Source organism: Hemiscyllium ocellatum, chromosome 14, assembly GCF_020745735.1.
Source record: "Hemiscyllium ocellatum isolate sHemOce1 chromosome 14, sHemOce1.pat.X.cur, whole genome shotgun sequence".
Taxonomy (NCBI): domain Eukaryota; kingdom Metazoa; phylum Chordata; class Chondrichthyes; order Orectolobiformes; family Hemiscylliidae; genus Hemiscyllium; species Hemiscyllium ocellatum.
The window spans coordinates 16,021,407-16,043,535 of record NC_083414.1 but is presented as its reverse complement, the minus strand read 5'-3'; the positions used below and the strand labels follow the sequence as shown (position 1 = coordinate 16,043,535).

At 43.0% G+C, this 22,129-nt stretch overlaps 1 protein-coding gene across 3 annotated transcripts in view; it reads right to left on the bottom strand.

The window, feature by feature from the left end:
- sema3fb (sema domain, immunoglobulin domain (Ig), short basic domain, secreted, (semaphorin) 3Fb) overlaps positions 1-22,129 on the bottom strand; it is a 252,503-nt gene that overhangs the window by 6,196 nt on the left and 224,178 nt on the right. For all 3 annotated transcript variants that reach the window (XM_060835403.1, XM_060835405.1, XM_060835404.1), the window contains 8 exons: positions 17,977-18,046; positions 16,674-16,818; positions 13,831-14,053; positions 12,842-12,930; positions 11,494-11,535; positions 10,713-10,870; positions 5,840-5,907; positions 4,308-4,441 (listed from right to left, as the gene is read on the bottom strand). In XM_060835403.1, coding sequence (XP_060691386.1) covers positions 4,308-4,441; positions 5,840-5,907; positions 10,713-10,870; positions 11,494-11,535; positions 12,842-12,930; positions 13,831-14,053; positions 16,674-16,818; positions 17,977-18,046 — 929 coding nt within the window. The remainder of the gene's footprint in view (positions 1-4,307; positions 4,442-5,839; positions 5,908-10,712; positions 10,871-11,493; positions 11,536-12,841; positions 12,931-13,830; positions 14,054-16,673; positions 16,819-17,976; positions 18,047-22,129) is intronic.

Sequence of the window (22,129 nt, the reverse complement as noted above, 5' to 3'; positions counted from 1 at the left end):
TACTGTTTTGATTTATATGGCTATAAAAGGTTTGAGATTCCCTTGTATGTTGGCTGCCAATCTCCTTTCATAACCCTCTTTGTTTCATTTCTCTGCCTTTCCACCACCCCTCTCAATCTTTCATTCTCAGCCCGGTTCTCAATTTTATTTATCTCTCAAAAGCGCACTTTCTATGTTATCATAATTTGTAGCTCTTATGTCATCTAGGAATTTCTGGATTTGTTTGCCCTTCTTTTCCATTTCAAGGGAATATATCCTGCATACAGTCTTCAGGTCATCTCTTCTCTGAAGAACCCGCTAGCTATTTTCCTGCCAGCGCACTTTATTTGACCCCAATTCTTAGCCCATTGTAGTTGGCTTTCCCTCAATTTTTTTACTCTGGTTTGTTCATTATCCTTTCCCATAGTCACCCTAATCCTTATGATCACTATTCCCTAAAGGGAATTTCATCTGCTTCCCACCTCATTGCCAAAGGTGATGTCTATTAGTAATTGTTTTCTCACTGGACTGAAGACATTCTGCTGTAGAAAATTCTTCTGATCACATTCTAGAAACTCTTGCCTCTTTGTACTTTACATGATGATTATCCCCATATATAATTAAATAATTAAAGCCACCCTCATTATAACTACTTTTCACTTTGGGCACCCCTCTTTGATTTGCCTGTTCCTCTGCATCCTTCCTGTTAGCCAATGGCCTAAAGCCTGCACGAAGCAATGTAATTTAAAAAAAAATCATTCATGGGTCAAGGGCATTGCTGGCAAGGTCAGCATTCATTTCCTATCCCTAATTACCCAGAGGGCAGTTGAGAGTCAACCGCATTGTTGAGAGTCTGGAGTCACATTTGGACCAGACCGGGTAAGGATAGTAGTTTCCTTCCCTAAAGGGCGTTAGTGATTCAAAAGGGTTTTTCCGACAATGGATTCACGATCACCATTTGGTGATTAATTCCAGATTTGGACTGAATTCAAACTCCACCATCTGCTGCAGCTGGATTTGAACCAGGATCCCCACAACTTTATCTGAGTTTCTGGATTAATAATCTAGTGATAATACCATTAGGCCATTTTTGTTCCTTAAACCAACTAATGTGATTCTGCCCATGAGTCCTTTGGGACATCCAGCATTGCAATGTCTTCCTTAATCAATTCTGTCATCCCCTTGTCCTTTTTGTACTTTCCTAACTTTCCTGAACACCCTATATCCAAGAATGTTGAACCCCAAGTCCGACACTTACTTGAGCCTGGTTTCTGGTTATAGCCACAAAATTGTATTTCCACATGGTAATTTTTCCCTGGAACTCACTAATCGGGTTTGGTACATTCCATGAGTTCACACAATGGCTCAGTGGTTAGTACTGCTGCCTCACAGCACCAGGAACCTGGGTTCAGTCCCTACATTGGGTGTCTGTCTGTGTGGAGTTGCATATTCTCCCCATGTCTGTATGGGATTGCTCTAGTTTCCTCCCACAATCCAAAGATGTACTTACCAGGTGAACTGGCCATGCTAAATTGCCCATTAGTAAGGGGTGAATATTGCGTAGGGGAATGGGTCTGGGTGGGTTACTCTTTGGACAGTCGGTGTGGACTTGTTGGGCTGAAGGGCATATTTCCATACTGTAGGTAATCTAATCATATACATGCACAGTAACTAGCTACAAAGAAGCACTGCAACTTTAAGCTGCATATGTTGGATGAACCGACATTGGGCAGTGTTTGCACAACTGACTGACTCCCATGAAGGTCTCTAATGGCATTCACGTTGTGTTGTGGAAAGTTGCACACAACTTGGTCTGCTGTCAACAAGTTAAGCTTCAAACTCTTTTAAAAAAAATACTGAAATCTTCTCAATTGACCAAGACCCTTCCTGTCCCTGTTGTGTATGGCCTAGTGCTTGACATTGGTTTTGGCTGACATAGGAGGATAAGCAACACCCTTTTCATGAGAAAGGAAGTATTCCCTGCCCTATGGCTGAGATGACTCACTTCCCAGCAGCTGATAGCTTCTTGGACCAAAAGTGACTTGGCTTGAGAAGTTCCTGTGTCAGCACAGGAGGGCTACGTCAGCTGGGGAGGTTCTGCTTCCTGGCAGCACTGAGGGCTACTAAGTGGAGTTTCTGTTCTATTTGTGGCGTGGGAGAGATGTCTGGTGGAAGTGGGAGAATTAGTAGCTAGAGGGAAGGAAGGGCTTTCGTTGATATTTGTTAACCTGGTGACAGCATAAGGTAAGTCCAGCTCAGGAACTGCATGGTTTCAATGCAGGCAAGTGTTGGCTGCAACTCAAATACAAAATCAGTGTGGTCATCTGATATGTGACAGCCAGCCATTATTATGGCTGTGGTAATAAAGAGAGAACTTGCATTCATATAGCACCTTTCACAATTCCAAAATACTTCACAGCCAGTTGGGTATACTTTGAAATGTGACACTGTGATAGTCCTTGAGTGTCCTGCCCACTGTTGGACTGATGCTGGATGAGAATTGCAGTTTGAATCCCACTCAGAAGTCGCACAACACTAGGTTACAGTCCAACAAGTTTATTTGAAATCACAAGCTTTTGGAGCAGTTCCTTCCTATAGGAAGGATCTTCTGAAACCTGAAAGTGTTCAGAAAGGATTTACAAGGATGTTGCCAGGGTTGGTGGATTTGAGCTATCGGGAGAGGTTGAATAGGCTGGGGCTGTTTTCCCTGGAGCGTCGGAGGCTGAGGGGTGACCTCATAGAGCTTTATAAAATCATGAGGGGCATGGATAGGATAAATAGACAAAGTCTCTTCTCTGGGGTGGGGGGGAGCCCAGAACTAGAGGCTATAGGTTTAGGGTGAGAGAGGAAAGATATAAAAGAAGTCTAAGGGGCAACTTTTTCATGCAGAGGGTGGTACATGTATGGAATGAGCTGCCGGAGGAAGTCATGGAGGACAGTACGATTGCAACATTTAAAAGGCATCTGGATGGGTATATGAATAGGAAGGTTTTGGAGGGATATGGGCCATGTGCTGGCAGGTGGGACTCGATTGGTTTGGAATATCTGGTCGGCATGGACAAGTTGGACTGAAGGGTCTGTTTCCGTGCTATACATCTCTATGACTCTATGACACTGCTCCTTCGACAGGTCACTTCATCTTATGAAAGAACAGCGCTCCGAAAGCTTGTGATTTCAAATAAACATATTGGACTATAACCTGGTGTCATGTGACTTCTGACTTGTCTACCCCAGTCCAACACCGGCCCCTCCACATCATGAAGTCCAGATTGCAGTGAGCTAAGGCTCTCACATGAGCATTGATTCCCCACATAAGGACCTCAGTTATCATCCAGGCAGGAGCATTTTCAAAGGACTATCCCAACCCGGGCTTAATCAGTTAGAGGTAGGAAGGTGGTATGGTTCCCATGGCAGCACCAACTTGCCCGACTAAATGCTCCTCTACTTACCACCGTGCCTCAGGAAGTGAGCATTAAACTGTGCCCAATCAGTTCAACAAATCCTTTTTTTTTCTGCTTTGTTCTCTCATAGGATGTGGGCATCACTGGCAAAATCATCATCTGTTGCCTGCTTTATATTGCTCTCGAATTGAATGGATTGCCGGGTCTTTTCAGAGGGCAGTTAAGAGTCAACCAAGGTTATTCACTTTGTATTGGCTTCGTTCCTTTGACATGGATTTCCCTGATACACAAAATGATCAACATTTTCCCTCGGGGTCCTCTATGTGGGTCACAGGACAACAAAAATTCAGAGGACACAGTTACGAGGCAAATCTGAACATAATGGGGCTCTTTTATCTGCAGTCGAGATTGAGAGGTGAGCTGAAAAGAGATTTTTATTTAAATTACAAAGGATGGACATCGTGATGATTTAGCAAAGGTATTTCCATTTGTTGAGGAGTCCAAACACTATAGGTCATAAATATAAGATAATCAGTAATAAACTCATTCAGGAATTTGGAAAAATGTGGTGAAGTTGCAGAATCACTCCAGCAAAACTGAGACTGGTACGAGAAAGAGATTTGATATATTTTCAGGTAAGATGATGGGAGGAAGATTGTTTTGAGCAGAAGAACTGGCATTGAACTGTTTGGCTGAATGGCCTGTAATGTTAGCTGTACATTTAACTGGAGCCAAGTTAGATTCCTTCTAAGAGCCCACAGCTTTGGTGGGGAGACTTGAGCTGACAAAGTCTTGTTAGGATAAAATATTATTTGTCAATTTGTCTTAAATCGGAGGAGATACTTTAAGGTCAGAGTGCAGGTTGTGTCTGTTGACTGAACTTGCTAACAGTGGCCTGAATGGTATAAACCTGTGTAATGGATTTACCTCTTTCTTACGCTCACTGCCATGTCGCTGGAGCACCCACTTAATGCTGGCCTGAGGAGATTTGGGCTGGCATTCAAGGAACGTGCTGCTGCCTTCCACCCCATACTGCTCCGTCTCTGCTGCTTTTCTATTAGCTGTCAATGAACCAACACAGGGTTAGGACTCAATGTGAAACCATCCACTTCATCAGAAAACAGAGGGAAACACTTCAGTTAAATAAACACAGGCAATGTATCACACTCTGACGGGAACTTCATGCCTTGGTGTCAATTTATTTTGAAAGAGGCCCAGTTATACCTAATGTGAACAAGCTGGTCAGATGACGGATTTGCAATTATATCATTCCATAGCAACCTGGTAAAATAAAGATAGCTTATTATGGGTTAGATCCGCTCTAAAGGCAGAATCTTGCTAATTTAGAGCCCAGAACCTCATGTACATCTCTCTAAATCCCTGATGTACATCTCTCTAAATCCCTGATGTACATCTGTCTAAATCCCTCATGTACACCTCTCTAAATCGCTTGTGTACGTCTTTCTGAAACCTTCTCATGTACATCTTTCTAAATCCCTCATGTACACCTCTCTAAATCGCTTGTGTACATCTTTCTGAAACCTTCTCATGTACATCTCTCTAAATCCCTCATGTACATCTCTCTAAATCTCTCATGTACATCTCTCTAACTCTCATGTACATGTGGGATTTAGAGAGATGTACATGAGGGATTTAGAGAGATGTACATGTGGGATTTAGAGAGATGTACATCTCTCTAAATCGCTTGTGTACATCTTTCTGAAGCCTTCTTATGTACATCTCTCTAAATCTCTCATGTACATCTCTCTAAATCCCTCATGTACATCTCTCTAAATCTCTCATGTACATCTCTCTAAATCCCTCATGTACATCTCTCTAAATCCCTCATGTACATCTCTCTAAATCTCTCATGTACATCTCTCCAAGTCCCTCATGTATATCTCTCTATATCTCTCATGTACATCTCTCTAAATCCCTCATGTACATATCTCTAAGTCCCTCATGTACATCTCTCTAAGTCCCTCATGTACATCTCTCTAAGTCCCTCATGTACATCTCTCTAAATCTCTCATGTACATCTCTCTAAATCCCTCATGTATATCTCTCTAAATCTCTCATGTACATCTCTCTAAATCCCTCATGTACATCTCTCTAAGTCCCTCATGTACATCTCTCTAAACCTCTCATGTACATATCTCTAAATCTCTTGTGTACATCTCTCTAAATCTCTCATGTAAAATCTCTCCGGAATCCACATGCGTGTCTCTCTGGATCTCTCATGTGCATCTCTCTGGAACTTTCATGTAATCCTTCGGAATCTCTCGTTTCTGTATCCCTAACTCTGGCTGTTGATAGTCCTTTAACTCTCCTGAGCACGCATACCTCATTCACACTTTTGCTGTCTGTGTCTCAAATTCACCCTGGCCTCTCTGTAAACCATTCACTCAGTGCCCAGTGTTCATTATGTATTCAGGATAAGGAAATCTCTCCCTACTTACCATTGGAATTGTAACCTCGGCACTGTCTGATTGGGTTGCCGTGTCGTACATCCTGCCTTCGGCTTCGTCTGTGAAAAACAAAAGGAAGTAATATCCAGTGTAATTCCGATACCATAAGACACCGTTTTTATGAATTTTCATTCCTACTGAATCTTAAATCCATGTGCAAAGTAGGAAATGATGCCAAGTGTGTAGACAGAAACATTATCGAATATTTGCAACAAATAGAAAATGCTGGAGAAATTCAGCAGGTCAGGCAGCATCGTTGGAAAGAGAAACAGGGTTAATGTTTCGAGTCTGGCATGATTTCTCCAGAACACTGTTTGTCAGGTATTGTCTGTGTTTGCTCCATATTTCCAGCATTTGGACTATTTTTCTTTTATTCAAATATTGTATTTTGGTAAAATAAACAAAAGCAGACTTGCATGATTAAAAGTAGGATCTTGGATAGTGTAATTCTTTGAAGTTTGCTTCATATATAGACAGGGTGGTTAAGAAGGCATTTAGCATGCTTGCCTTAATTGCTCAGATCTTTAAGTATAGGGGTTGGGATGTTATGTTGAGGTTGTACAGGACATTGGGGAGGACTTTTCTTGAATGCTGTGTCCAGTTCTTGACTCCTTGTTAAAGGAAGGATATTATTAAGCTGGAGAGGGTTCAGAAAAGATGTTCCAGGCTGTTGCTGGGAATAGAGGGTTTGAGTTATAAGGAGAGGATGGTTAGGCTGGAACTTTTGTTCATTGGAGCTCAGGAGGTTGAGAAGTGACTTTTTCGAGGTTTATAAATGATAAGGGGGTACAGGTGTTTTTGCCCTCGGATGGAGGATTCGAAGACTAGGGGCATATTTTTAGGGTGTGAGGAGAAAGATTTAAAAAAGACATGAGTGCAACTTTTTACACAGAGAGTGGTTTATGTGTGGAATGAACTTCCAGAAGAAGAGGTGGATGTAGGTACAATTACAATGTTTAAAAGACATTTGGATAAGTAATTGAATAAGGAATGTTTGGAGGGATGTGGGCCAAGGGCAGGCAGTTGGAATAGTTTAGTTTGGGATTGCGGTCGGCATGGACTGGATGGACCAAAGGGTCTGTTTCTGTGCTGTGCTATGATTCTAAATATTCACAGATTAGGTAAAATCTCAACAATAGATACACAAGTCTCTTTCTTTAATATAGTTTTCTTAATCTTTTGTATTAAAATCAATAATTTCAACGAACTATTAACCTACAAACTTCAGTTTTAATAATAAAATAAAAGACTTCAATTTATCTGACAGCTGACTGTTGAAATAATAATGATTTTCTTTTTAAATTTCTGATTTGGAGCTCAATCAAAATAGAGAATTTATACATAATTATACTCAGACTAAGCTGAGTTAAAAGTCTAAGAAAAACATGAGTGACAGGTTCGCTATAACCAAGAGATGCTTTGCTGCATGAATGTAAAACTAAAGAAAATGATCTTCTGCTACACTGACAGCAGCTGTGATAAATGAAGTGACACAGTGAAAAATATAATGAGTGTAGGACTCAGCTTGTGCAAATTTTGAGGAGATTTTCAATATAAATTTCGACCGACCTGCAGTTAATATTGGAATAACAGTTACACCTTCACAATGACAGGGCTAACTTCACAGAATCTTACAGCATGCAGAAAGGCCATTTGACCCCTCGTGGTTGTTCTGCCCTTTTTCAAAAAAAACTATTTAATTCATCTCACTCTCATCACCTTTCCCCAATCATGCTGAAAAAAGGTTCTATTAAAGCTTATAATCAATGGAGAATCTGCTATCTCTGCTACCCTTTCAGGCAATGCATTCCAGAGTGTGTCAACTTGCTGTGCATAGTGGGAAAAAAAAATCCCCTTATCTTCCCTCTGATTCGTGTGCTAATTTCTTTAAACCTGTTCCTCCTGCTGCCAGTTGGAGAATTAGACAAAACTCATTTTATTACCTCTATCAGAATATGAAAGCGTCAATTGCAGCCTGGCAAGTGAAATGTGCATTGCATTTCTCTGCTGGTTAGGAGACATCAGATTGATAAGGATTTTGAATGAATATTAATAAATACATTCATTGTTGCCTTCAAAGTCCAGACCAATCAATTGCCTGATGATGATATTATGTGCCTGTGGTGTCAACACACATGGAAATCCAATTTTTATTCCAGATATAAATTGGTTTATTTATACCTGTAATATGGACCTAGGTTGCTGGGGTCTCATGAATGGTTTGTTACCAGGTACGAAGAAAACATAGAATCAAAGAAAAAAATTCTTCTCCTTCCAGAATCTACGAATGCTCTTCCCTTCTCATGTTCTCTTCCCAATTTAATACTGTCCTGAGGCAAACCAATGTGGAGTTTCTCTGCAAATTCCCAAAGCAGAGCTATTTGTTGAAGCTTGAAACCCCTGTCAAAGGAAGTGAATAATTCATCTGTACGTCTCTGTGTTGTTTTTTTGGGTGGTCCGGTGGCAGAATGTGTAGATAATTAACAACCGTGGCATTTCCAGAACAACTTGATATGTGAGACAGCTCAATGTGAAAAACACTAGTTAAACACAAACATCGTAATACATCATTGGAAGTAAACTCTTATTCCTCTTCTTTGGCAGAACCTTGAGACCAAGGGTGACTTCCCTCCAGTCCGGTGTTGTGGATTCCTAATGTGACTAAACTTTCCTGTGCTGGATCCACACACCCTGCTGCTGGTGGAGCAGGCGGTGTTGGAAGTGGGTGGTATTCCCTCAGTCCTTCCACAGTTTGTGCTTGTTCTCCACCTGGGCCTGTCAGTGATGCTGGAGGTGGTTACCAGCTCTGTGGGTACACATTCTCCAGGTCGGATAGTCCTGGACAAAAGATTCCCACAGGTTGATGAGGACATGGCATTTGTCAGGGAGGTTTTGAGGATATCCTTGAAGCATTTTCTCTATCCTCCCAGTAACCACCTGCTGCGATCAAGCTCCAAGTCGTGAGCTTGTTTGGTAAGTCTTGTGTCAGGCATGTGGATGGACAACAAACCATACCTCAGGATCAGGCATGGTAGCAGGGAAGGCAATGGCCTAGTGGTATTATCGCTAGATTGTTAATCCAGAGAGGTGAAAGTGAGGACTGCAGATGCTGGGGATTAGAGTCAAGAGTGTGGTGTTGGAAAAGCATAGCAGGTCAGGCAGCATCTGAGGAGCAGGAAGATTGACGTTTCGGACAAAAGCCCTTCGTCAGGAAAGGGCCAATGACGGGCTTTTGCCTGAAACATCGATTTTCCTGTTCCTCGGATGCTGCCTGACCTGCCGTGCTTTTTCAGCATCTCACACTCGATGTTAATCCAGAGACCCAAGTAACGTTCATAGGGACCCGGGTTTGAATCCCACCACGGCAGACAGTGTAATTTGAACTCAGTAAGATCTGGAATTAAGAGTTGTTGACTGTGAATCCATTGTTGATTTTTGGAAAAGCCCAGCTGGTTCACTAATGTCCTTTAGGGAAGGAAACTGCCATCTTTACCCGGTTTGGCCTAACCGTGACTCCAAACCCACAGCAATGTGGCTGACTCTGAACTGCCCTTTGGGTAATTAGGGATAGGCAATAAATACTGGCCTAGCCAGCACTGCCCTCATCCCGTGACTGAATAAAGGAAAAACAATGATCTGAGAGAGGACACTGATACTTGACCACCCCACTATGTTACCATTGAATCTGCAGGATCTTATGCATGTGATATTGCTCCTGCAATGTGAGAAATAACTCCTTACACCACTATTGAACAACCTCAGAGATACGGAAACAAAATGCTTCATTGCAAATGGTCAATGAACTTCAATCTAGTTCTTGTATCTGTCTTACACTTTTACTAAATATCAGTTGACTGCAGTTGCATTATTTTTCATCCGTACCTAATTCTCCACGCCAAAGAAATTTCTTCTGAATGTAAGTTTTGCATTATCTGGGACGGATGGTGGGAAATCCATGTTTTCATCTGCTCACAAAATGTGCTATCGCCGGCCAGTCCAGTAGTTATTACCAGTCCTGGAGAAGGTGCTGCCAAGATGCCTACTTGAACCAGTGCAGTCCTTGGGGTGATAGATACACCCTCAGTGCTGTCAGCAATGGAGATCTAGGATTTTGACTCAGCCACATTGAAGGAACAGTGGTGTAGCTGCTCATGCGTGTGATGAAGGGGAGCTTGCAGGTGACTGTGTTCCTATGTTTTTATTTTCATTGTGCTTGGAAGGTAATGTTGAAGAAGCCTTGCTGAGTCGTTGTAGTGCATTTGTAGATGGCACACTCTGCCGACACTAATGTGAGGAATGAATGCTGAAGGTTATGGACTTGGTGCCAATCAAACTTTTTTTTTGTTTGGAATGACATTGAGCCGTTTGAATGTTACAGTAGGATTAGGCAAGGAAAGAAATGATCAAACTATCTGTTTGGTGACAGCTCCAGGACACGGACATCTTTGGTAATATCTGGTGGAGTTGAAGCAATCTGAAATATCTAAGTAAATCAAGACTTGGATGCGCCGGTTTTGGATTGGGGTATACAAAGTTAAAAATCACACAGCACAGGTTATGATCCAACAGGTTTATTTGGAAGTACTAGCTTTTGGAGTGCTGCTCCTTCATCAGGTGATAGAGCAGTGCTCTGAAAGCTAGTGCTTCCAAATAAACCTATTGGATCATAAACTGGTGTTGTGTAATTTTTAACGAAGTAAGTCAAAGGTCCATCCACAGGGTAGGTAGACAACCCACACAGACCCAGATGGATTACTGAGTTGTTGCTCGTTTGTGTTTCCGTATGCAGGGATTGGCTCTGAGCTGTCACTGAGGGGCACAGTAAGCGAGTGAATGGTTCACTGACTGTCAATCGATCATTTACCTTTTGGATGATGCTAAATATCTGGAGCAAGCTTTGCCATCCCAAGCACAGTATGGATCTCTGGCAAGGCAGCAATCAGCACAGGCCTCTCCATAAACATCGCAGCGGTGGAGTGCAACTTGTGTAATGCCCAAGGTAGAACCGACATACAGCTGTTGCTATTAAAAACACAAAAGACAAACATTAACACTGTGGATTTAGGACAGTCACCACTGTGGAATATGGTTTAGGGCTGGATGATGTGAGTGATAGGCAGTTCGTAATTCTGCCATTAAGTCATTCATTGGAAACCACAGCGGAAGTCACTGAACATGAACATCTATCTAACATGTGGAAAAGTAATCAGGTTTGTAAAATGTGCTGTTGTTTCATAGCTAGCATTGGGCACACATTAGATTCTACTTCATATGCAGAATGGGGTTCATATGTGTTCAGGTCAGGGAATGAGTAGAAATTAGGCAGACTTCAAAAATATAGTAACAGGTCCATAATTAGATTGCTTTTTCACTCACTCATTCAGGTAAATGGTCAACATCATAAAGGAAACAAAGGTAGGAAATTAAGTTATTAATCCAGGTAGACATGCAACTCTTGAATTCAGAAGTGGACCAGTTTGTGCAGAGATGGGGGAAGCAACATTAATTTGAAGAACAGAGAGGGGATTTTCGGTCTTCTTTCCTAAGTCTGAACAATTAAACTAATCTCCCCAATGGAAATTTTTATTTACTTTAAACTTAAACACTATTACAATCTGTCAGTCAAGTAGCTAAGCGATAGTCACCCTTTTGGACGAGATCTTCATTGTCTTTACTTCTGTCGGCATCTGAAAAATTAAATATTAGAATTTGTCAACATGCATAGCATGAAAACTGAAAGAACTGAGGACTCTGTAAATTAGAAACAGAAATAGAAATTGATAAACCTCAGCAGGCCTGACAGCATCTGTGAAGAGAATCCAAAGTTAACGTTTTGGGTCAAGTGACCCTTCCTCAGAACTGCTGCCAGACCTGCTGAGGTTCTCCAGCTGAGGACCCACAAAGAGGTGCACAAATGCCTTGGCATGTGAATGGCATTTTTCACCTTTCAAAAACTGGCAAGATTCTTGCCCTGCCTATAGAAGGAAAGGCAGCCTAATGTATTATGTTCCTTAAGAACTGCTGTTTGATTTGCCCAATCTGCTCCTATCTGGCTTCTCACGGGAAATACTGTCAAGTGGAAGAGGGACATAGAATCCTTGGGGTTGAAATGGACCAGCCATCTGAAAATCAGGACTATAACTTGACACAGGCTTGAAAGAAAGTGGAAGAAAGTAGCTGAATAGTTGTGTTCTTGAGGGATCGGAAATGGTTGTCAAATGTTCTCTTTATTAAATTAGTGACTGGAAACATTTTGAAAAGAAGGAAGAATATTTAGTATTGAATCAAGACTAATGTTTTGCAGAGGTGCAGTGTGGATCTCTGTCTGCCTTAATGTCACAAAGCACAAACCATCAAGTTCATCGAATCCCTACAGTGCATTTGGCCCTTCAAAGGACTTCGCTCCCAGAAACCCTCATTTGGGATTTTCATCATGGCTACCCTGCACATCGTGGGCAATTTAAGCATAACCAATTCATCTAACCTGAACGTCTTTGGACTACAGGAGGAAACCAGAGCACCCAGTGGAATCCTGCAGACACAGGGAGAACATGCAAGCTCTACAAGCAAGGCTGGAGGCGAACTTGGGTCCCTGGTGCTGTGAGGCAGCAGTGCTAACCACAGAGCCACTATGTCGTCCTGAGGCAGTGTCTTAAAACGGGGTTTGTAGCACAAGGAATGCATTGTCTCTGAGAGGAGTTGAGACAGTCCTCAGTGCACCAGTTAAGGGATGAGTTACGGGATAAACAGTTCAGAGCAAAGAAAAATGTAAGCCAATCCGGAGACAGAATGGGGTTGGTCCTGGGTTACTTTAGCAAAGAACCAGCAACGACATGATAGACCAAATGGCCTCGCGTTTTATTGGTAAACTTCTATAATCCTACTATTTTAAGTCACTTTGAAAGTCTCGTTAATATCCCCAAATATCTTGTCATCATTTCCAAATTGCAGATTTACTGTTAAACGTAATCAGATTAAGAAGCTAGCACTGACCTTGAAAACCTCAACTTCTTCGAGAATGAGTTCCTCAGTCTCCATGTCATCTTTGGGTAATACAATCACTTTCTGCACTGTTCCCCGATCTGAATGAAAATGAAGAAAGGAGAGTGACGAGGTGAAATATGGGACTTCACCTTTTCCTGTTTAAAAAAAAAGTCACTTGGGACACTTTTTACATTGTAGCTGGCTTTAGGGCCTGTTGGAGCGATTCAGTGACATGGAATTTATACTGGAACCTAAAGGACAGACATTAGATGTCATGTATAATGTGGCTGGAATGGGTAAGTCAGGTGGATTTCAGGTCATGTGGTCACTGCTGTTAAACCAAGCAGCTTAAATCCCAGCAGTCTCAGGTAGTATTGTGGAAATAGTTTTATTACAGGGTTTGCAGCATGGCGCAAGAAAGAATCTCTCATTGAAAGAATTAACTTAAGAAAATACCAAATTTTTTTGAGTCCAGTGATTTAATAATCATTGAAGCGAAAGTGTGAAAAGAGGTCACTTGGACTATCCTGTCTGCATCAATCCTCTGAGAAGCATCCCACCTAGGCCTAGCCCCCATCCTTTCCCTATGACCATGCATTTCTCGTGGCTAATCTATCTAGCCTCCACATCCCTGGACACTATGGCCAATCCACATAACCTGCACATCTTTGGACTATGAGGGGAAACCAGAGCACCTAGAGAAAATGCACGCATAATGACACAGGGAGAATATGCAAACTCTACATAGACAGTCACCTGAGGCTGGAATCAAATCCAGGCCCCTGGCACTGTGAGGCAGCAGCGCTAACTACTGAACTACTGTGCTGCCCCAAAAATAACAATTTTGATTCATCCGTATCAGATGCACTGTGTTTGTTGTAAATTTTGGCATGTCAGGTTCAACACAACACCCTCTCAGTTCCCTCTACTACCCATTGCGACTCTGCCAACTCCATCTGGGCAAGAAAGAGTTATATTTTCTAAACAGGCCCCTTTACCTGTTCCGAGGAATAGGACCTCATACCGTCCATCAGCAGCATCCACCTGGTCCACTGTGATGGTCGTGAATTCATAATCCACATTGGTCCTGACCACCAGAGGGCGCTTGTGCACTGGGTAGATGGCATTGTACATGCTGGGATGGTTCCTCATGAAGTTGATCACTTCGTCTGGGTAATCTTTTGTAGATTTCATCGAAGGAGTAAATGTACCACCGGGACACTGCAAGAGATATTTGAAAAGGAAGTTTTTTTCTACAGCTGTGTTTTAGTTTGCAATGATGCATGGACCATAGTGCAGTCAATAGTGACTTTTTGAAGATGAACCTCCCCTGCCCCCCCCAATGTTCTCCCCCAATGTCGTGTCTAATAGTTACTCCTCAGCGTAAGCCATGAATGCATTGCTGTTTGTTTGCAACAGTCACATTGCCTGCATTACAACAATGGGCACGTTTCAAGATCTGGAACACGCCGAGAAAATGAATGGGCTTGAATGGATGAATTTGTACAGGCTCTATACAAATGCAGGTTATTTCTCCAACATGAATGACTTTGTTAGTAAGGAGGTGGGCAGGATGGCATTGCTGGCAACACATGGCATCTAGGGGCTCTCTTACTGACATATGTTTTGACCATCACATGTTTCTGTGTTAACTGTGGCAATGGATAAATGCAGGGAGCAGCTTCCATTATATGGCGCCTAAATTCCAGCCTCCTGAAGGGTGCTGTATCTGCCTGGCAGTGCAACTCAGTTTGCACTGGAATCTCACCTTCATCGGTGGTTTGGGGGTGGGGCGGGGATGCCATTGCAAATTAATTACTCTGAGAATTGGAAAGACAACCCTCTCCCTATTGGAAGTCTCTAGGAATATTCTGTCCTGGTTTTCCCTTCAGCAGAAGGAGCCTGGCTGTTCCCACGACATCATTGACACGGAGGGGTGTCTGGAATAGCTCCATTAACTGCAACAGCTTGGCCTAAACATTGATCTGGTTACGCCCTGCCCTGGGAAAAACACCAATACTGATTACATGTGATGCAATAGCTGTCCAGTCCATTCATCTTCGGTAAGTATTCTTAAAAGTGCTGCACTCACCAATGGAGTTGCCTTTGATGATCAAATGATCTATATGGCTGTTACATAATGACTGAGCAAGAGCTTAGAACAAGGGGTCGGTCAGAAAGAAGTACAGGCCTAGCCCTTAATGACTGCTATTAGTTGTTGCTGTTTCAAGTGGTACAATCTCATTTGGTACAATCTCATTTGCTCAAACTGTCCATGAAAGGGAGCAAAAAAATGTTTTGAAACTAAACAGGGGAAGCTTTTCACTTGGTGAAAGAGCAGTGGGCATGACTTTTGAACAAATGAGGAATAACCATGAGACCACAGCCCCTCCCATGGTACCTTCTCATGTAACCGCAAGAGGTGCAACACCTGCCCCTTCACCTCCTCCCTGCTCACCATCCAAGAGCCTGAACAGTACTTCCAGGTGAAGCAGCATTCCGCCTGTACATCCTCCAATCTGGTCTATTGTACTCGCTACACCCAATGTGGCCTACTCTACATTGGAGAAACCCAATGCAGACTGGGTGACCGCTTTGCCGAACACCTCTGGTCCGTGCACAAGCGTGACTCTGACCTTCCTGTAGCCGGTTATTTTGAGATCGTGGCCTGCTCGCGTGCCCATTTATCTGTCCTCAGCATAATAGAATGTTCTAGCAAATCACAGTGCAAACAGGAGGAGCACCATCTCATCTTCAGACCAGGCACTTTACAACCTTCTGGACTTAATATTAAGTTCAACATCTTCTGGTTGTGATCCCACTCCCACTCCTTCTCTTTCTTTTAGCTCTACTTGTTATATTCTCTGTCACCATGTCCTCTCTGTCCCCTGCCCCCAGCCCAGTGGGACTGACTGTTCTTTCCAGTCTGGCAGTTTGACACACCATTGTTCTGCCTTTCTCACATTCACAGTCTGAGGATTCTGGTAGGCCACATTTAGGATGGAGATGAGGAGACATTTCTTCAGCCAAAGGAGAAAGTGAGGACTGCAGGTGCTGGAGATCAGAGTGGAGAGTGTGGTGCTGGAAAAGCGCAGCAGGTCAGGCAGCATCAGGAAGGGCTGATGAAGGGCTTATGCCTGAAACATCCATTCTCCTGCTCCTCGGATGCTGCCTGACCTGCTGTGCTCTTCCAGCACCACCCTCTCGACTCCGATTTCTTCACCCAAAGGGTGGTGAGCCCGTGAAATTCATTACCGCAGGAAGTAGTTGATGCCAAACATTGAATGCGTTCAAGAGACAGCTAGATATATAACTTGGGGTGAATGGGATCAGAGGTTATGGGGAGAAAGCAGCATTAGGCTACTGAGTTGGATAATCAGCCATGATTGTGCTGAATGGTGGAGCAGGCTCGAAGGGCCGAATGGCCTCCTCCTGCTCCTATCTTCTTTTTCCAACACTTAATCTGCACTAACAGCAACCTCTCTCCCCTAGCTCTCTGCAACAACTCCCCCAACCCCACACTACTGCATTAATGCTGCCTCCTCCTGACTTCACATCAGCTCTGATGAAGAGTCATTTGGTCCCAAAACATTAGCTTGCTAACTCTCCGTGGAAGTTGGCTGACCCGCTGTGATTTCCAGCCCTTTTTTTTTCAGATGAGACTGCGGGGCATGGCCCAGCGTTTCGATTGTGCCGCTGAGGACTGAAACTCATATTATAAATTCTTGTGAATGTATAACTGAGAACGGTGAGCATCAGTCTTGGGGATCCAGCCTAACATTGTCCAAAAAGATTGAAGCTGAAGAAAAAGGCTTGTTAGTGAAGGCAGCTATCTACTTACGGTGCCAGGCCTGGGATATGGTATCTTCCCTGTGTAAGGCATCCACTGGTAATTAGGTCCCTCTTTGTGTGCGAAGGGCCCATTAAAGACAGTGCGGATGTCTGTCATTGAATAGACACACACAGCAGATCCTTTAAAGACTGACCTGTTAGCAAGGAAAGGGAACCTCCTGTTAGCAAGTAGAACACTTCCAGGCTTTTAAAGCAACACTTGCTAGGTTAATACCTGTGCTACAACAATGAAGAAAAGAACTTTATATATATATATATAAAAAATGTGTGTCAGGACATTAATGCTGCACATTGTCATGTCATGGCAAAGCCTTCAGAAATAAAGAGGACTTCAGTTCATCCAGGCATCAGCAAAGGGCTTGCTGTGATTGTTGTAAGATTGTGTGTGGAATCACAGGATTATTGTGGGCAAAAGAACGTCATTTGGCCCGTCATGCCTGAGGCTGTTAAATACAGCCCAGATTGTTTATTTTAATCTGCAGTTTTCACACATTTCCAATTCTGATGCGAGTTGGAAGTTGAGATTGGGTGCTCCGGGAGCTCCCACTGTGCAAGGACTGTTCCCTGACACTGGCAAAGATGTGGCACAGTGATAGAATTCACCAGCAGCCTTTACCTGGAGCCTGCTTGCTCAGCGTAAGCCCAGTTGAGGAGCTAACTGCAAATTGTCCACCCTCTTTCATTTTCAATCCCTGCAATAATGGTCCAGCATACAGCATTTTCAGCACAGTAGAAGGCCATTTGGCCCACTGTGTCAGTGCTGGCTTCCAACTATCACTTGCCATGATGGGACTTGAAACCATTTCCCAAGCACAGAAACATAGGCCCCTGGATTACTAGAGACATTACCACTACACCCTGTTAAGTAGCGATATGTGTTGAGCGGTGAGGACTGTATTTTAGCAACAGCAAAAGGACAATTGCTGATGGATTGTGATTTGGTATGAACTCGTTTAACAACGGGCAGAAATAACGTTGGCAGAAACCATATTATTCTACTAAGACATGAAGAGACAGGATGAGTTAAGACTCAGGTCCTAGTGGTGAGGGAATGTTGTTCTAACCAACTCGATCTTGAAGCACATCCATTAAGACTCCTAAACCCAAGCAATTCTTTTTCGATCCAACGTTTCTATCGAAAAGGGGAAATGGGAAGGCAAAGTTTACAATTTCTTCGGACGGGCATGATTACAGAGTAATGTCACGTTTGAAGAAGAAATTCCTTAATTTCCTGCCTTGTCTGATCAAGGTGGTTTTGTCCCCATTGCCAGACTGAACTCCGTTTTACCTACCCTGAGGCAGAGAACACGGCATAGATAATTGGATTCTTGGCATCCTGAGTCTGTTGTACAAATATGTCCTCTGAGAGACAGAAAAAGACATGTTATTTGGTTTTCAGCTCAGAGCAAGTGGGCATCAACTGTATATTTTATAAACTTTATGCAACATTCAACTTAATAATGAAAACATTCTGTTGATCAGAACTAAACATAACTCCCTACTCCACTTCAGTCCTGATGTAGGCTTCAATTTAGTGTTGAAGCTTATTTTCTTACGTAAATGATATTCTTGTCATAGATGCCAGCTGTGTTTCATCAAAACTCAATTAGAAGGCAAAAATGTATATATCCACAATTTATAAAAGCCATTTTCTCATCACTTTCAGTCCAATTCCCCAGGTGAGACAGTAAGGAATTAAATTACCCTTATGATCATTGTTAATGTCAGTGATTGTTCAGAAATAGCCAAAGGAGATGCACCATCTGTTTCTTTCCCTCCCTTGCGTCTAACTCCCTGCCAAGTAAGGAGTCACAAAACTGTGACCCCACTCGCTTCTACTCTGTAGAGCGTCCCATCAGTGAGCTGTCAGTGTTGTCAATGCTCTCAGGATGCAGTTTTTAAAAAAAACCCCATCTTGGAATTCCTACAGTGTGGAAGCAGGCCATTCAGCCCATCGAGTGCGCTGAACACTCTGAACAGCATCCCACCCAGACCCACTTACCTATACCACCCATGGCTAACTCACTCAACCTACACATTGTGGGCACTTTAGCATGGCCAATCCACCTAACCTGCATATCTTTGGACTGGAAACCCATACAGACTCAGGGAGAAAGTGCAAACTCCATACAGACAGTCAGCCAAGGGTGGAATTGAACCTGGGACTCCGGCACTGTGAGGCAGCTGTGTTAACCATTGTGCCACCATTAGCACTGGAAAGGCCAGCATTTACTGCTCATCCTAATATGGGATTGATGGTCCTTGAGCAAATTGTGGTAGTCACATGTAAAATGGAGCAGCTAGTCACTCTGGAGGGCGGTTAACAAAACAACCGCAATGCTGTGGGTCTGGAGTCACATATAAACTAGACAGCTCAGGTCGCTCGTCTTTATTTCTTTTTCCTTTTTAGACATGTGGGAGTTTCTAGATGTTGCTCATCTCTGATTTCTCCGGATTGAGTGGCTTCCTCCACCTTATTAACAAAGTAATTCAGTTAGAGAAATAACTTGCATTTATGTAGAGCCTAACACCATCTTGGGATGTTCCAGATTTTGACATCAATTAAGTATCAAACATTTAGTAGACCAGAGCAGATAAAGATGGTAGATTTCCCTCTCTAAAGTGAACCAGAGGAGTTTCTTGATGGCTATTTTATAGTCTCATGATCACTATTAATTTCATTCCTGACTGAATGATTTATTTTGAATGACTACACCATAAGTGCTATGCAGCCAAAATAATGTTGATGATTCCAGGATTTTTAAGATTGTGGTTTTCTGGGAGTTAACGACACTGCTTCAAGATGTTTCTGTGTTGCAATATGTTTCAGAGATTCTATTGTTTTTTTCATGAATCTTTGATCAATACCAGCAGAACTTTGGCCTTCAATTTGCTGCATTAACCCTCGTAACCCTGGAGATAACAGTGAACCATCAAAGCAAAGTAGTTCAGTAACTGCCATTGGAACATTGACTGATTGCTCAGGCTCTCAACCCTGTCTTCACAGCCAAGATAATTCCATGCCTTTTGTGCGAGATTGAATAGATAGTGTACTTAAAAATTTAAAAAAATACTTTCCTTGTATAGGTTAGACAGCACAGCATTTGGAAAATCCATGAATGAGGAATATGGACTCAGCTCAGACTAACATGCTCCAAAATCTCAGACCATCATAAAGTGAAATAACCTGCACTTTCTTTAATGTTTGACCTTGAGATGGATCTGGACAGCTTGGATGCAGATCTGGGTTAGGGTTGTAGAATCCCTATACTTGGAAGTGGGTCATCCAATCCATCAGGTCCACACTGACCATCCAAGGATTTTCCTTCCTCTACCCTGTCCCCATAAGCTGCTTTTTCCTATGCCTAATCCACCTTGCCTGCATACGATAGACAATTTACAATGGCCAATCCACCAATCCAGCATATCCCTGCACACTATAAGCAATTTACAATGGCCAATCCAGCATATCCCTGCACACTATAAGCAATTTACAATGGCCAATCCAGCCTAGCTTGCACATTTTTGGACCATGGGAGGGCACGCATGCATACTCGGGGAGAATGTGCAAGCTCCACGCAGATAGTCACCCAAGGCTGGAATTGAACCCAGATCCTTGGCACTGTGAGATAGCAACGCTAACCACTGAGACAGCATACCACCCAGCATGGTAGCATTTAATACAAAACATGAGGCTTAAAAATCGATTTGGGTAGTTGTGGTCATGTCAGCATGGTTAGCGCCTGTACTAAATTGTGTGCAGTGGTAAGAATTCTGATATGGGAACTTAAAATGAGATGACACATTCAATCCTAATAAATTAGAAACTTGTCTCCTCTTCCCTCGTCTCCTCTTCTCTTCTCACCTGGAGCCTGTCTGTATCTCTCCAGCCAGATTGCTTACCTTGGCCCCTAATGAGCTGGTAAAACTGCATAACTGTGCATCAGCAGCAAGACAGACTGGAGTGTAATGAGGAGAGGAGAGAATTCTCTCAATGTTTTTACTGGTCAAAGACAAGCCATTATGCTGAAATAAATGTTTCCTTAATGGTTATCGTGTCTCTGGAGGCCTATAAACTAATAAAAAAAAAGGCAGGAATAGGTTGCTGATAGGTTTATAGATTACTACATAGCAATTCTCTGTTTGAACTACCTCTAACTCTGAAACACAGAGCTAATGAGTCAGGAGTATGGAAGGAGCTAGGAATCTTGCGAAGGAGTCTGCCATGAACTTGAAGAAAGTACAGAGTAAATTGGGAATCCACGCATTGACAAGATGGGCAGAAATCCACTAACTTTTGGGCGGCACGGTGGCACAGCGGTTAGCACTGCTGTCTCACAGCGCCTGAGACCCGGGTTCAATTCCCGACTCAGGCGACTGACTGTATGGAGTTTGCACGTTCTCCCCGGGTCTGCGTGGGTTTCCTCTGGGTGCTCCGGTTTCCTCCCACAGTCCAAAGATGTGCGGGTCAGGTGAATTGGCCATGCTAAATTGCCCGTAGTGTTAGGTAAGGGGTAAATGTAGGGGTATGGGTGGGTTGCGCTTCGGCGGGTCGGTGTGGGCTTGTTGGGCCGAAGGGCCTGTTTCCATACTGGAAGTAATCTAATCTAATCTAACTACTTTGAAATCACAACATGAAAGTCAACCTTGAGGCCATACCAGCCTATGCTGGTGTTGGCCGTCTACACAAGAAGTTGTCTTAATCCTACATTTCTCCCCACAGCAGTTTGCGCATCCGTTTATCCCCTTCAAACACCCCTGCTTCCAGCAACGGCTTATTTCACACTCAACAGAAAATATATCTCTCGCTCTCTGTAATCTCATTTATGTAACTCTCATTGATTTCTGTATCCCGCTCCCTTTGTTCCACCCTCTCTAAACAATGAGAATTAACCTCTTTTCATCTACAATCTCAAACCCTTTCATAATCTTCACTAGTTTGATCAAATCATCTGGTAGTCACCTTAGTTTTGAAAACAGTTCCAATCTCCTGAGACTTTGTCCATGTTGTAAGCCCTCAGTTGAGGCCATACTCCAGAAGGTCTGTGCTATAGTCTGTTACTTTTGTATCCCTTCAGTGACCTTGAGACCAAAGCTGCACTACATTGTCCAACACTTCGTCCAACTCCAACGCTTGAATCCATCTTAACATCAAGATCAAGAACGGAAAATGCTGGGAAAACTCAGTGGAGAGAGAAAGCAGATTTAACGTTTCAGGTACAGTGACCCTTCCTCAGAACTGATTGTAACTAGGAAAAATTTAATATGTATATTGAAAGTGGGGTGGAGAGGGAGGGAGAGGAGTAAACGATAGATGGAGGTGAAGCTCAGAGAGAGAGAGAGAGAATAATAAATGGACTAGCTACAATCAGTTCTGAAGAAGGGTCATTGGACCCGAAACATTCACTGTACACTCTCTCCACAGACGTGGCTGAGCTTCCCTGC